Source organism: Anolis carolinensis, chromosome 4, assembly GCF_035594765.1.
Source record: "Anolis carolinensis isolate JA03-04 chromosome 4, rAnoCar3.1.pri, whole genome shotgun sequence".
In the NCBI taxonomy this organism is placed as follows: domain Eukaryota; kingdom Metazoa; phylum Chordata; class Lepidosauria; order Squamata; family Dactyloidae; genus Anolis; species Anolis carolinensis.
In genome coordinates, this window is record NC_085844.1 from 147,023,873 (window position 1) to 147,038,333 (window position 14,461).

The 14,461-nt window shown below is 40.7% G+C and overlaps 1 protein-coding gene across 5 annotated transcripts in view; it reads right to left on the reverse strand.

Moving 5' to 3' along the window:
- The window catches only part of abca4 (ATP binding cassette subfamily A member 4), a 137,136-nt gene that overhangs the window by 12,045 nt on the left and 110,630 nt on the right, over positions 1 to 14,461 (reverse strand). For all 5 annotated transcript variants that reach the window (XR_010005305.1, XM_062977959.1, XM_062977958.1 and 2 more), the window contains 11 exons: positions 13,704 to 13,802; positions 13,106 to 13,295; positions 11,438 to 11,532; positions 9,116 to 9,148; positions 8,653 to 8,758; positions 8,450 to 8,524; positions 7,813 to 7,982; positions 5,071 to 5,248; positions 3,065 to 3,180; positions 1,733 to 1,880; positions 1,157 to 1,280 (listed from right to left, as the gene is read on the reverse strand). Coding sequence is in view for 4 of the 5 variants with exons in the window: in XM_062977959.1 (XP_062834029.1) it covers positions 1,157 to 1,280; positions 1,733 to 1,880; positions 3,065 to 3,180; positions 5,071 to 5,248; positions 7,813 to 7,982; positions 8,450 to 8,524; positions 8,653 to 8,758; positions 9,116 to 9,148; positions 11,438 to 11,532; positions 13,106 to 13,295; positions 13,704 to 13,802 (1,334 nt within the window). In the remaining variant the exon portion in view is untranslated. The remainder of the gene's footprint in view (positions 1 to 1,156; positions 1,281 to 1,732; positions 1,881 to 3,064; positions 3,181 to 5,070; positions 5,249 to 7,812; positions 7,983 to 8,449; positions 8,525 to 8,652; positions 8,759 to 9,115; positions 9,149 to 11,437; positions 11,533 to 13,105; positions 13,296 to 13,703; positions 13,803 to 14,461) is intronic.

The window sequence follows — 14,461 nt, forward strand, 5'->3', positions numbered from 1 at the left end:
TGGTTAATTTTTAATTGTTTTCTCCTTCCTGTTGAAATTTTCCACATGCTTGTGGATTTCAGTGGCTTCTTTGTGTAGTCTGACATGGTGGTTGTTAGAGTGGTCGAGCATTTCTGTCTTCTCAAATAATATGCTGTGTCCAGGTTGGTTCATCAAGTGCTCTGCTATGGCTGACTTCTCTGGGTCTGTAGATAGTTTGTAGGTTGTGTTTCTTCATCACCTCCTCCAAGATGAACTGAACCACCTAAACTGGGCTCTATATGCTGAAAAAAGGGGAATTCCAGACACGAAACAATCAGGGCCAGCTAACACCTCCCAACAAAGGATTCACCCAGGCAGGAATCAGCCAGGCTGCAAGGCTTTTAGATGCTGATCAAGGTGATTAATTGCAACATTCACACTTGCCTCAGGCAAACAAGAGTTCTTTCTTCCACCCTGGACATTCCACAGATATATAAACCTCCCTTGCCTAGTTTCCAATATATAGAATCCATATAGATTCAAAACCCAGATAAATTGGAAGTTTTGCCAGTATCGTGCTTCACCATGTCAATGAGAAATAAATATAAAGTGACATATTAGAGAGACAGCTAAGCTTCTCCCAGGTATGTATGCTTTTTATCCACGTGACATTTTTGTACTATGGAGCATTCAATGCCCATTGACAATCTGAAGTGCAATAGTTCAGGAAATGGTATAGTGGGTGAGGTGTTAGACTAGCACTTGGAAGATCCATGTTCAAGTACATGTGATTTTGTTCCAGTCACTTTCTCTTATCAACTTGATTTACCCCACAGGGATATTGTAAGTGTTATATGAGTAGGAAGTTATAAATATAACTATCTTGAGCTCACAGAAAGAAAGGCTGGGGCTTAAGTCAACTTATGAACAAAGAGACATGAAACAGATCTATCACTGACTGTTTCTAGGAAACAGCCGTAGATCTCACCTGAAACAACATTTCTGTATAATATAAATCTAAATCGAAATGAACTTTACCCAAAAGCCTAAGTATCAAGTGTTTACCCCACTAGCTCCAACTTTTGTAGCCTGAAAAGGGGGGGGGGGCAGCCTCGCCCTTCAGGGTGTCAGGAAAGAGCCCAAGGCACAAAAGCTCACTTGGCCACAAGAACATGCCGCTTTCTTTTGTACTTACCAAACCGAGCATACACATCAGTCACTGCTTGGTTCATGGCAAGGTCAAGGAGTCCACGGCCCAAGCAGAAATGAGGAAGGACTAACAGGATACTTTTCAATGTTTTATTGAATTTCAGCAGAGGCTGCAACACACAAAAACACTACCTTTATATGCCAACATCCTTGAAAACTGATGAGAATGTTTATAGCCAGGTATACTTTTCATTTTCAGAACTCTTTAGTATTAAGTAACATCTGAAGGGTTTAAGAGCTGTGCAAAATAAGAAGTTGAGCTGGCCGAGATGCATTCATCTTTAGTACTTTTGAAGAAACAGAAAAAAGAGAGGGCCTATCAAAGGATTTCTTTTTTTGCAGCATTCCTTTATAATTGCCAGGATATCTAAATCCTGGAACCCCAAGGTCACAAATGAGAAATTCATGCATATGAAACATTTCCTGACACTTCTCTTTTCAGAAAGGGTACCTGTAAAACTCTCTTATAAGCTTTACTGGGGTACATATCTGCAGGTGCTTCTCTCTGAAACATTGCTAAAAGTATGCTGCTCTCCTTCCTCTATGAAGAAAAGTCACTCACCGGATTGTTTTCAAAGAGCTCCAGGATAAAAGTAATGGCACTACTATTGATACCGATGAAGAGGTTGATGCAAGACAAGGCAACATAGGCAGTGCTGGGGATGCTAAAGAAGCAGGATGCTGGGTACATCATAGGAATGACAGCCCATCTGCACAGAAAAGATGGAAAAATAGTGATATAAAATAAATCCTGTGCTGCCTTCCTATAGTGTACAAAGTATGGCTAAGGTGTTGTAAAAACTAGGAACAGACAGTTGATTCTGGGACTGCATCTCCTATCGTATCTACCACCATTCATTGTCAATGATGAGGAATTATGGGAATTATGTTGCAACAACTTCTGGAGGGTCACAATTGCCCACTCCTGTTAGAAATAGTCACATTAAAGTGACTGTCAGTTTTTTTTTAATCGTGTCAGAAACAAATTGAGAACATACTACAAGCTGCTTCTGGTGTGAGAGAATCAGCCATCTACAGAGATGTTGCCCAGGGGATGCCTGGATGTGTTACCATTCTGTGGGAGGCTTTTCTTGTGTCCCCACATGGAAGCTGGGGCTGACAGATGGAAGCTCACCCCATTTCTAGGATTCGAACCGCCAACCTCCAGATCTTTCGGTGAGGAGTTCGACCGGCACAAAGGCTTAACCCATTGCGCCACCGGGGCTCCTTGACTGTCAGATGAGAATACATAATTCAGATGCATAATTTGTGTCTACTAAAAAATTGGCTACAAATAAAGTTAGAATTGCTGCCCAGAGAAACAGCTGTGGATCTGAGTGGGAGGCAGACTGTATTGGATAATACAGAGCGTTGGATAAGCGAAGGTTGGATAAGTGAGACTCTACTGTATTGAGATTTCCCCTTTTATTTCAGGTCTATTATGCCTTGAGGCAGGATCTCTAACCCAACATCCATAAGTGTAACTCAGGTGGGGCCCCCTCTCTTCCCCAGACATGTTTTGATGAAGTAAAGAACACAGGAAAGAACCTTGTGGGAGAAACCATACTTCCTTTTATCATGTCATCTAAGTGACAGCCCAGACATCCTAAGAAGAACTGAAACAATGAAGCCAGACATGGAAATTAACTCAGGAATCAGGAAAAAAACCTCCTCCTGCCCCAGGTTTTTTAAAAATGGGGTTGTTCTGGAATCCACTCACAATGGATCAGTGCAGGAGTGACATTCTTTGGACATAAACAAAACAACAATAATATCCTTGATTGTAACTTTTTGAATGAAGGCACTTACTGAATGCAAAACATATCAACGTGTTGTTCACACTGTCTCTATAACGGACTTGTGAAGAATGAATACAATGCCTATTATTACTTACCCATATAAAAGTAGCAATGTAACAAGCGCAGGAAGGTTGCTGGGTGAGGTATAGGCTTTCTTTTTAAAAACAACGAATATTGCCACTACCAGGCCAGCACTCACTGTATAATTTAGCTGGGATGGCGGGAGAGTGGAGGAAGAGAGAAAGAAAACCCATTTCAAAAATCCGGAAGTGATTTGGAAAAATAAATCTACATCTGTTCTTCCAGTAGCTCCCAGCATTTAGTTGTGCTATAGTATAATATTCAAGGGAGTATGGTAGCATAGGTATCAAGAGAATTCTAGGTACTTCATTAAATCCGAAAACCCATTCCCAATTTCCCTTAAAGCGAAAACAAAAGCAATAAAATAAAACTCCACCATACTGCTGCAACACTGCTGGTCATACTTTGAAAAGATTCACTAAAATAAAAAGGATTAAAGATAGGTAAGGGTAAAGGTTTTCCCCTGACATTCTACAGAATGGGGGACGCCTGGCTTGACAGCAGTGTGTGCGAAAAAGACCTTGGAGTCCTCTTGGACAACAAGTTAAACATGACCCAACAATGTGATGCGGCAGCTAAAAAAGCCAATGGGATTCTGGCCTGCATAAATAGGGGAATAGCGTCTAGATCCAGGGAAGTCATGCTACCCCTCTATTCTGCCTTGGTCAGACCACACCTGGAATACTGTGTCCAATTTTGGGCACCACAGATGAAGGGAGATGTTGACAAGCTGGAAAGCGTCCAGAGGAGGGCGACTAAAATGATTAAGGGTCTGGAGAACAAGCCCTATGAGGAGCGGCTTAAAGAGCTGGGCATGTTTAGCCTGCAGAAGAGAAGGCTGAGAGGAGACATGATAGCCATGTACAAATACGTGAAGGGAAGTCATAGGGAGGAGGGAGCAAGCTTATTTTCTGCTGCCCTGCAGACTAGGACACGGAACAATGGCTTCAAACTACAGGAAAGGAGATTCCACCTGAACATCAGGAAGAACTTCCCCACTATGAGAGCTGTTCGACAGTGGAACTCTCTCCCCCGGACTGTGGTGGAGGCTCCTTCTTTGGAGGCTTTTAAGCAAAGGCTGGATGGCCATCTGTCGGGGGTGCTTTGAATGCGATTTCTTGCTTCTTAGCGGGGGGTTGGACTAAATGGCCCATGAGGCCTCTTCCAACTCTACTATTCTATGATTCTATGATTCTATTTGCATCTTTTCAAACTGCCAAGTTGGCAGAAGCTGGGGCTAATAGCGGGAGCTTACTTTACTCCCTGGAATCGAACCGCCGACCTTTTGGTCAACAAGTTCAGCAGCTCAGCGGTTTAATCTGCTGCGCCACTGCGGGCTTCCTAAGAATGATGGATTTATCTAAAAGGTCTGATTCAACATAAGGCAGTTTTCTTATGTTCAGTTTGTGTAAAGCACACTCAAATAGTGGCATTTTGAAAGAATACACACACACACACACACACACACACCATTTCAACACTGAATATTTGACATATTAATTAAGATCTGTTTTCATTGGAAAATTCTGTTAGAGTGAGCTATTATGCCAAGGCTTTGCAACAGTACTTCAGTGGACTTGTTAAATCATGTTTAATACATGGAACCTATGTCTATCAGGGAAAATGGCTTTTTTTTGGTTATGCAGTTTCTGGGAGTTGCAATCCAAAAGGGAACTTTTTCAAGCTCTGATCTCTGTAAGGAATGTAGGAGGCTATCTTATCCTAAAGCAGACCTTATGTATGATAATATAACATGACAGGCACTAGGACATCTGCCTAACAAAGAAGAGGTTCCGTTAAGGGTTTTTCTGTTCTGTTCTGTTCTTTTCTTGGTCACCCAAGCTTAATAACGTGTATACTAACTGGTGGTGATTTCCCAAATTTTCAAGGAGAATTTCCACCATTTTTTCCTGAAATTGCCAGACATTGAGCCTGGGCTTTCCATATGTACAGCAGGTGAACCGCTGCTGACCCATATCTCTCTCCTATATTTTATTAGGTCACTTTAAACATTACTCACTATGTCCCAAAGGAAATTGGTGAACCAGTAAACAAAAGAGCTCACACCACTGACAAACTGGAGATGCTTGGCTTTTGTCACCCGTTCTTGAATTAAAAACAAAACAAAGCTGGCTGGGATGAAAGACATGGCAAAAATCACGCAGATGGACACAACGGCATCTACTGAAGTGGTCAGCCTGCAAAGGGAGAGAAACATTTAGGGATAGCCAGTGAGTCTGTCATCTAGAGGAACAATTTTACTAGAAATATGAATAATCTTGAGAAAAATTTGATTTGTCATGTTTGATCTGTCTTAGCGTGAGGTCCCGTATGCAATTTTAGATCTGGAGCCCCCGGTAGCTCAATGGGTTAAACCTTTGTGCTGGTAGGACTTCTGACTGAAAGATCAATTATTTGAATCCGGGGAGCGGGGTGAGCTCTGGTCTGTTGGCTCTAGCTCCTCATGTGAGAAGCCTCCCACAGGATGGTAAACATCAAAGATCCAGGCATCCCCTGGGCAATGTCCTTGCAGATGGACAAATCTCTCACACCAGAAGCGATCTGCAGATTCTCAAGTTGCTCCTGACATGAATTTTTTTAGATCTCTTATGGAAGAAAGTAGATTTCTGTAATAAATGGTAATGAATCAGCATTCCCAACTCAAGGTGGCACAACGTCAGCAACTGATATTGCTTATTAAATGTTATTTTCATTATTTTTATATATATATATATATATATATATATATATATATATATATATATATGCGCTTGCTGTTGGGATGATGGTTGTATTTCAAAGTACTTTTGGACTTATGATGGCTCTAAAGTTCAGAGAAGGCTTGTAATTTCCTTCCTCTGAGGCTGAGGGATTCTGATGTGTCCAAATTCGGGCCGAAGCAGGATTTGAACTTTAAGTCTCCCAAAGTTCCATGTCCAACACTTAAATACTCCATTCCGGCCCTTTAATATTGGTAACCACTATAAATTTGAACTTAAGTTAGTTTTTAATAAAACTCTCAAGTGTTACCCATGGCAGACTAATTCCACATATTTGATAGCTAAGTACCATCATTTAGTTTGTGTTCAGCCATATATTTCTCCCACCAATGTGTCTTTTCTCTAATTTGGGACTGCTTAGTAATGATTTCCATGTGTGGTTTAAAAAAATACTTGTTACAATTACATTCTGAGCACTTGACACTTTTGTTTACAAAAAGAGTGACAAGGAACACTCATCCAGACTTTGGCTGTAGTTAAAACCATGCATGGTTAAATCTATATATGCAGAATCTCTGTATACAGAGGATCAATTGTTTAGAAGGATAGGTACTCTGTTTAGGTTCTCTGTTTAGAATGACTTCTTTGTTTGCATTACACCTAGGATAAGTTAGGGATGGGATATGTATACCTTTCAGATTTCCTACCATAAGGCTGTTTGAACACGGGTCTCACCCTAAATATCTTGGCGTCACCTTAGATTGAACACTAACATTTAGGAAGCACTAAGCACAAAGTAGCTGCACACAATAACATCCTGCAGAAACTTACTAATAACGCATGGGGTGCAGACCCAAAATTAATAAGAACATCAGCCCTGGCCTTGTCTTACTCAACTGCTAAGTATGCCTGCCCTGTTGGGCATAAATCTGTCCACGTGAAGCAGGTGAATGTAGCACTGAATGAGACATGTAGAATAATCACAGGATGTCTTAAACCTACACCTCTTGATAGACTCTATTAACTAGCTGGCATTGCCCCCTGATGTGCAACGGGAAGTTGCTGCCAATTGTGAGAGAAATAAGGTTGAACACTGTGAAAGCCACCCACTATATAGCTATCAGTCTCCTTCCAGTAGACTCAAAACAAGGAAAATCTTCATGAGAACCACCACTCCTCTTAATGTTCCTCCAGCAACAGCAAGAATATCCCTGCGGGCAGTAAAATTGGGCAATTCTAACTGGATGTCCCCCCCACCAAGGGTCTACCTCCAGAGGCAAACCAAGAATGGGCAATGTGGAAGTCCCTGAACAGACCCAGAAGTGGAGCTGGCAGATCAGAAGACAACCTGGCAAAACGGCACTACCTAGAAGAATCCTCCACCTTGTGCGACTGTGGAGCAAAACAAACAACTCAGCATCAGTATGCTTGCCCATGCACAGTATGCTGTGCTTCATGCACAGAGGAAGAACTGTTTAAATCTACAGACAATGCAGTCGCTGTTGCCAGTTTTAGGTCTAAAACTATTTAGCTGCTTGGAATCACTTTATTTTATCAGTTTTAAACATATTTATTTATGGAATGCTTTTGACACGAAATAAATAAACCATAAGGCTGATGAATGATGGAATCCAGCAACCTCAGAAAAGCAACATATTCTGCATCCATTCCTGGGTTAGAATATTTTTTAGTGTTCTTACATGCCCAGACCAGCCAAAAGTAATACTTTTTTTTTCTTGTTTCAGGAGCGACTTGAGAAACTGGAAGTCGCTTCTGGTGTGAGAGAATTGGCCATCTGCAAGGATGTTGCCCATGGGATGCCCGGATGTTTGATGCTTTACCATCCTGTGGGAGGCTTCTCTCATGTCCCCGTATGGGGAGATAGAGCTGACAGACGGGAGCTCATCCCGGTCCCCAGATTCGAACCACCGACTTTTCGGTCAACAGTACTGCTGGCACAAGGGTTTAACCTATTGTGCCACCGGGGGCTCCTAAAAATAATAACGTTGAAGGCGAACAGAGGGTCAATATATGTTACTGACACTGTGACCTCAGAGAGCTGCTCCTTAGTGAGATTCAGTGGGTGGTTGATGGCTGTTATGCCATATTCTTCAGGATCTTTGCCTTGCTTCAGGTTGGCTCTCAGGATGGCATTGTTGGCTACATTGAGAAAAATGACCATAGCATGCCAGCCTTTGTTGTTAAACCACACCTGCAAGAAGGAGAGAGAACATCTGTACATTGAACTAACATAAGGCAAACAAGATATCCTCCTCTTATTTATTTCACCAATAACTATGTAAGTTGAAATGTACTGAAATCTGCAATTATTTTAGATACAAGATAAATGTTAGAGCCATTTTTCACAACTTGTCTATGAAACCTCTCTCATTTTTTCTTTCTTGTCTAAAGAAACAAAACACAGCAAAAAAGCAAACAAATATAAGCCACACACCACCAAGGATTACAAAGAACTATTTCATATCTATCAAATTCTTCTTTATTTCTTTTTTGAGTTTGATGGTAACATGATAAACAACACTGTTCCCTTTGGTGTGACATCTATTTTTCTAATCCTTCTAAAATGCCAAATCTCTGTCAACAATCAAGTTTTTTAGGATTTTGTAACACTTCAAAACTTTTTAAAAGGGGTGAATTATTTAGAGATATTTCACATACCTTAATGTTGTTTTCAGTTTCCATATATTTAAGAAAGTTTGACATTTCCTTAGAAACAACCTTTGTTGCTTCACCCTAAATAGTAGAAAGTAAACCAGACATTTGGACACATTTCAATGCTGCAGACACAAGCAAAATGCTTAGTTGTTTAAATCACTAGGGAATTGAGTAAAAAAATAGGAGAAAGAACAATCCTCGCTTACCCCTGTTATGTTCATCATGTGGCCAAGGTCTCTCAGGAAGGCAACAATTTGCTCTCCAGTGACATCAAGGACTGGGAGCTTTCCTCCAACAGAAATTCCTCCATATCTAAACACAAGAGCCCAAGACCTCATACCACTTTTAATAAATGATCAACATGGCAAAATCTTCCTTATAAATAAAGGAGGCTCTGACTAAAAGAAACATCTTTGCTAAATTAGAACTCGGAAATGTTACAACTCCCAAACTCTGCTGCTTTGATAGGTTATGGTGGTTGGTAGATGCTGGGACAAGAGTGTAGCTAAACTAAATCAATGCTGCCTTAAAACCAGACATGTGTAGGCCATCACATGCATCTCAGATGAGATAGCACTTAATTAATCATATCATGCCTTCAACAATTCATTTCAAAACAAATCTTGTCTTCAACATCAACAAAGGATATGCAAGATGCAAGCTTCCTACCTTTGCTCGTTTACCCAGTATTTGCTTTTTAAGCTGGAACAGAAAAATGAATATATTAGTGGTATAACACAATACCTTTTTTTAAAAAAAAATCACACTAATTTGAGTTCTGTCACACTAATGTATGAAAATAATTTCCAGATTTAATGGCCATTTTGTTGAGACAAATTTCTAAGAAAATCAGTGTAAGAGCCTTTTAGATTACAAGTCATGGAGGAAAGTTTAAACCTGCACACTCATCTGAATTTCAAATTGTTCTGCTGTATCTGTCCTTCTGCACAGATGATACAAATCCACAACCTACAGACCACATGTGTGGTCCTCCAAATGTTACTGGCCTCTTAAATCCCTTAGCACAGTGGTTCTCAACCTGTGGGCCCCCAGGTGTTTTGGCTTACAACTCCCAGAAATCCCAGCCAGTTTATCAGCTATTAGGATTTCTGGGAGTTGAAGGCAAAACATCTTGGGGGACACAGAGGTTGAGAACCACTGCCTTAGCATAAATCCTTCTAAGGGAGTAGTTGGAGAAAGTGTGGAGTCTGTTTCCAATAGCAGGAGTATGATGGGATACGGCTCAGCATTACAACACAAAAATATACTGTGGTTTCATTACACTTATTTGTGTATAAATCCTATGTACTAACAGAGATGAAAATTTGGATACACTGCTCCTACATGTTTCATTAGTTGTGTAATATAGAGTTAAAGTTATAGTAATCCAAATTAACAATCAAAATGCAAGTTACAGGCAATCAATGGCCAACTCCATCAACAAGTCTAAACAAGCATGCGTTGACAGGCGAGCATGTCGTGCATTGTTGGGAAGTTCAACATGCATCTGCTGGAATATGTGTATGTAATATTTGTTTCCAATATGATGCTATATTTGGCAACATGTATGAAATCTAATTTGGCGTGTTTCTGAATTGTGCAAGTGCAATAAGTAGTATTTAAAAGTTTAATTCATGCTGATGACAAACAGAGAACTGAACATTCATAAACTGATAGCAGCACATTAGATTTGGTTGTGGCTGGGAGGGCCTTTGCAGAGTTAAAATGTATGCGCCAGTTACGACCGAACTTCGAATAGTCAGACTTGGCCACGGTGGTCCATGCCTTAGTTACATCTAGAATGGATTACTGCAATTCACACTAGGTGGGACTGCCTTTGAAGACGGTCCTTAAATTACAACTAGTGCAAAGATCGGGAGCCAGGCTACTGACTGGGACCAGCTATAGAGAGCATACCACGCCCCTACTAAAGCAGCTCTACTGGCTGCCTATAAGTTTCTGGTCCCAATTCAAAGTGCAGGTTATCACCTACAAAGCCCTATACAGTTTGGGTTCAGCCTAACTACATGACCACATCCCCCTAAGGAACCTGCATGGGCTCTAAGATCTGCCAGGGAGGCCCTCCTCTCGGTCCCACCTCCGTCTCAAGTATGGTTGGTGGGGATGAGGGAGAGGGCCTTCTCGGTTGTGGCTCCCCAGCTTTGGAACACCTTCCGCAGGGAAATCAGACAAGCCCCCACTATTCAATTTTTTCAGAGGGAGTTGAAGACATGGCTATTCTAATAGGCCTTCAATAATGGCTAAGCATCATCCAGATTGGATGGCCTAAATAGAACAAAGTTTTATCTCTGTCATTTTAATGGTGATTTTTAATCTGGGTTGTGGTTGGGACATTATTAGTTTGTATAGCTCAATTTTAACTTCAATTTATTGTTGTGTTTTCACCAGTTATGTTTATTTGAATTCAAATCATATTCTGTTAATTATTGTAAGTTGTTATTTTATGTTATTTGGTGTTGCTCACTGATGTGGGCAAACTTTTATGTATTTTATATGTTCTGTATTGCAATTTTGTTGCCACATAAGCCACCCCAAGTCCCCTCTTGGGAGATGGTGGTGGGATATAAATAAAGTTGTTGTTATTATTATTATTATTCACATTCAGGACTGTATTTAATATTATTCATATTTTTATTTTAACATTACCCTTTGTTATCTTAATTTTCTCTGTGTAATGTGAATGTTACTACAGCTGATTTGAATAAAGACTTAGTATTTCAAGATTCAAGGTATCTTATTTACAACATCTTCCTTTACCATGCTGTAGGATGTACGTAGAAATATAGATATATTAAAAACACAAATTTTTCATGACATCCTTCTATTCATTTGCTTTAAAGAAGGAGGGAGTTGAGGCGTTGTTTTCCTGAAAAGGGGATGGCAGATCAAATACGTTTGGGAACTTCTCATCTAGATAAATGGTCAAACAGCTTTGTAGACAATCTATACACAGGGAGACACCCAACTAACCTGCTTCTTATGAGGGTGGGATATGTTTTCACCAGGAAATCAGAAATATTTCGATGAGTGAGATCCTGAAGAATTTCTGTGCTACGCTGAACTCTCTGAAAGGAAAAATAAACAGTGGTTACATTCTTGCTGGTTAGTATTTGGCAGTTCTGAATGACAGGGGAAGTAAGAGGCCCGGCAGCAAAGTTTTCTAGTTTTGATTACACCGAGACATTGCTGCTCTGCTGAAACCAGAGAACTTGGGGAAGTTTCAAGAGAAACTGCTGCCCTTTTTTCTGTATCTTGGTCTCAAATCACATAAAATAACAGAGATTTAAAACCCTAAACCACATTAGCTTCACCAAAGAGTGCGAAAATATTTCTAAACTTTGTGTAAGTTTCACACCAAATGAATGCAATAAAACCCAAGACTTGGCTCTTTCCTGGCTGGAAATGGACAAGAAACTTTAAGATTAAATCAGGGTGGAGGGGGGGGGGGGTTAGATAGCTAGATAGACAACAGTTTATGATGTTGTATCTTGATGTAGTTTGTTAATTTAACCATTGTGTGGCACTGTTATTCGCTATTAGAATATAATAGAATAATTGTACAACGAAATTAAATGCTTTCTCCAGCACACATCACAAAAATAACACACCCATCCCTTCACACCCCAAACACCACTGCACAGTCCCCAATGCCACATCAATGCAAAAACATGGAGTTCAATATAATTACTGCTCTAGGATAACAGCTATCTCTCAGGCCCCTTCTACTCAGCGGAATAAAATCCCACTTTATCTGCTTTGAACTGGAATATATGGTAGCGTGGACTCAAATAACCCAGTTCAAAGCAGATATTGAGGGATTTTTCTGCCTTGATATTCTGGGTTATATGGCTGTGTGGAAGGGACTTCAGCCAGTTTGTCTTTGTATTTGTCACCCTGTCTTTGACACCCTGCTACAATTAACAGAAACAGTAGAGTACCTGATCCATTTGAAATAATCTGTGTACGTGAGCCTTTAAATTGTTTATGGACTTATGGCAACCTAATGAATTTCATTGGGTTTTCTTAGGCCCCTTCCACACAGCTGTATAAAATCCACATTGAACTGGATTATATGGTAGTGTAGACTCAGATAATCCACCTCAAAGAAGATATTGTGGATGATCTGCCTTGATATTCTGGATGATATATGGCTGTGTGGAAAGGTCCTTAGGAAAGGAACTCTCAGAGGTAGTTTTGCCAGTGGCTTCCTTTGAAATATAGCTTACAGCAACTGGCATTTGTTGGTCGTCTCCCATCAAAGCAGTAACCAGGGCTGCTCTAATTAGCTTTCCAAATCAGATGAAATCTGGTACCTTTAGGGCATTTGGTCCTCACATGAAATATTAAAAAGGGGCACTAATAAGGCAGCAAACAAGCTATTTAGAAATAGTTTTCCTACACATTTCTGTTTCCCAGATAAAGTAACCCACATACTACAAAATATTCCCTCCCATACGTGTTTGTGGGTCTCTTTGGACTCTCCAGTGTGATTCCATGGTGTCTTCCTAAGTATAGTCAAAGTATAGGTTTCACTGTTATCTATGGTTCCAGGGACCCACAAGGGGTCTTGGGACATATCCTTTGTGGATACCGGGGTCGTATCGTCCTTCAGACTAGTGGGTGGAAGTCAACCCATACCTGTGGGGGAGGAAGTCCTCCAGCTCCTAAAGGGCACTCGGGCAGCATAGTGAGTTTCCTCCTGGTGCTGCATTTGCAAGAGGGTGAGGGGTTTTCAGGACTCCACGTTGAGGATTGTAATAGGACAGAGACATTATAAGGAACAGGTGGTGTCTTCCAGGCCGTCGAACTGGTAATACAAGAATAGTTTCTATACAAGACACAAAGAACACATGGTTATCTTCTATCAGTGTAAGGACTTAAGCTGCAATTCTATAAAAATGACCTGGGAATAAGTAACATTTAATTCAATGTGATTTATTAATCAGGCAGAGTTGTGCTGTGAATTTATCCCAACCCACATAATCATAAATGTATTTTCCTGGATTTTTTCCTCATTGGTAAACAAACCCTTCTCTTGAACAAGGGCAGGTAATCAAGTGAATAAAATGAGTCTATTCTTTTGCTAAATTTGGCACCCATCCCTCATCTCTTCCATTGGCTTGCTATATGATGTTGGGAGGGAGGGGGACATCACCAACTGTTTAAGAAATGTTAAGACTAGCTCACTACTGTGTCAAAATAACACATTACTGACCCAGAGAACAATATGACTTACTGCAGGGGTGTCTTCTTCAAGCAACGATTCCCAAATCCTGGCTTGTTTAAGAAGGTGTCAATAAGAGAAGCCGTCTCCTCACAGCCAGGCCGCTCATTGCTAAGGAGATTTGATGAGATTTAGGCTATAAAAACTACAGAAGGAATGCAGTTACAAAAGAAAATCAGCTGATCAAATAGTTAGGCCAGATGTGTTGTCAAGGGCTTTCATGACCGGAATCACTTGGTTGCTGTGAGTTATGGCCATGTTCCAGCAGCATTTTCTCCCGACATTTTGCCTGCATCTGTGGCTGGCATCTTCAGAGGTTCTGTTGGCAGTGAAGCAAGTGGAGTGTATATATCTCTCTGAAATGTCCAGGGTGGAAGGAAGAACCCCTGTCAGTTTAAAGCAAGCGTGAATGTTGCAATTAGCAAGCTTGAATAGCATTGAGTAGCCATGAAGCTGCAAAGTCAATCAGTGGAAGTATCTGTATAGAGGTAGCCTGGCCACTATTGCCTGGGGGCATCCTCTGTTTGTGAGATGTTAACTGGCACTTGATTGTTAGCTGTCTGGAGTGCAGATACCCTCACTGATTGACTTTGTAGCTTCATGACTATTCAATGCTATTCAAGCTTGCTAATTGCAACATTCACTTCCTTCACTGCCAATAGAACACAGCCACAGATGCAGGCAAAACATTAGGAGAGAATGCTGCTGGAACATAGCCATATAGCCCGAAAAAACTCACAGCAACCCAGTTAAGCCAGAGTCACAGCAGA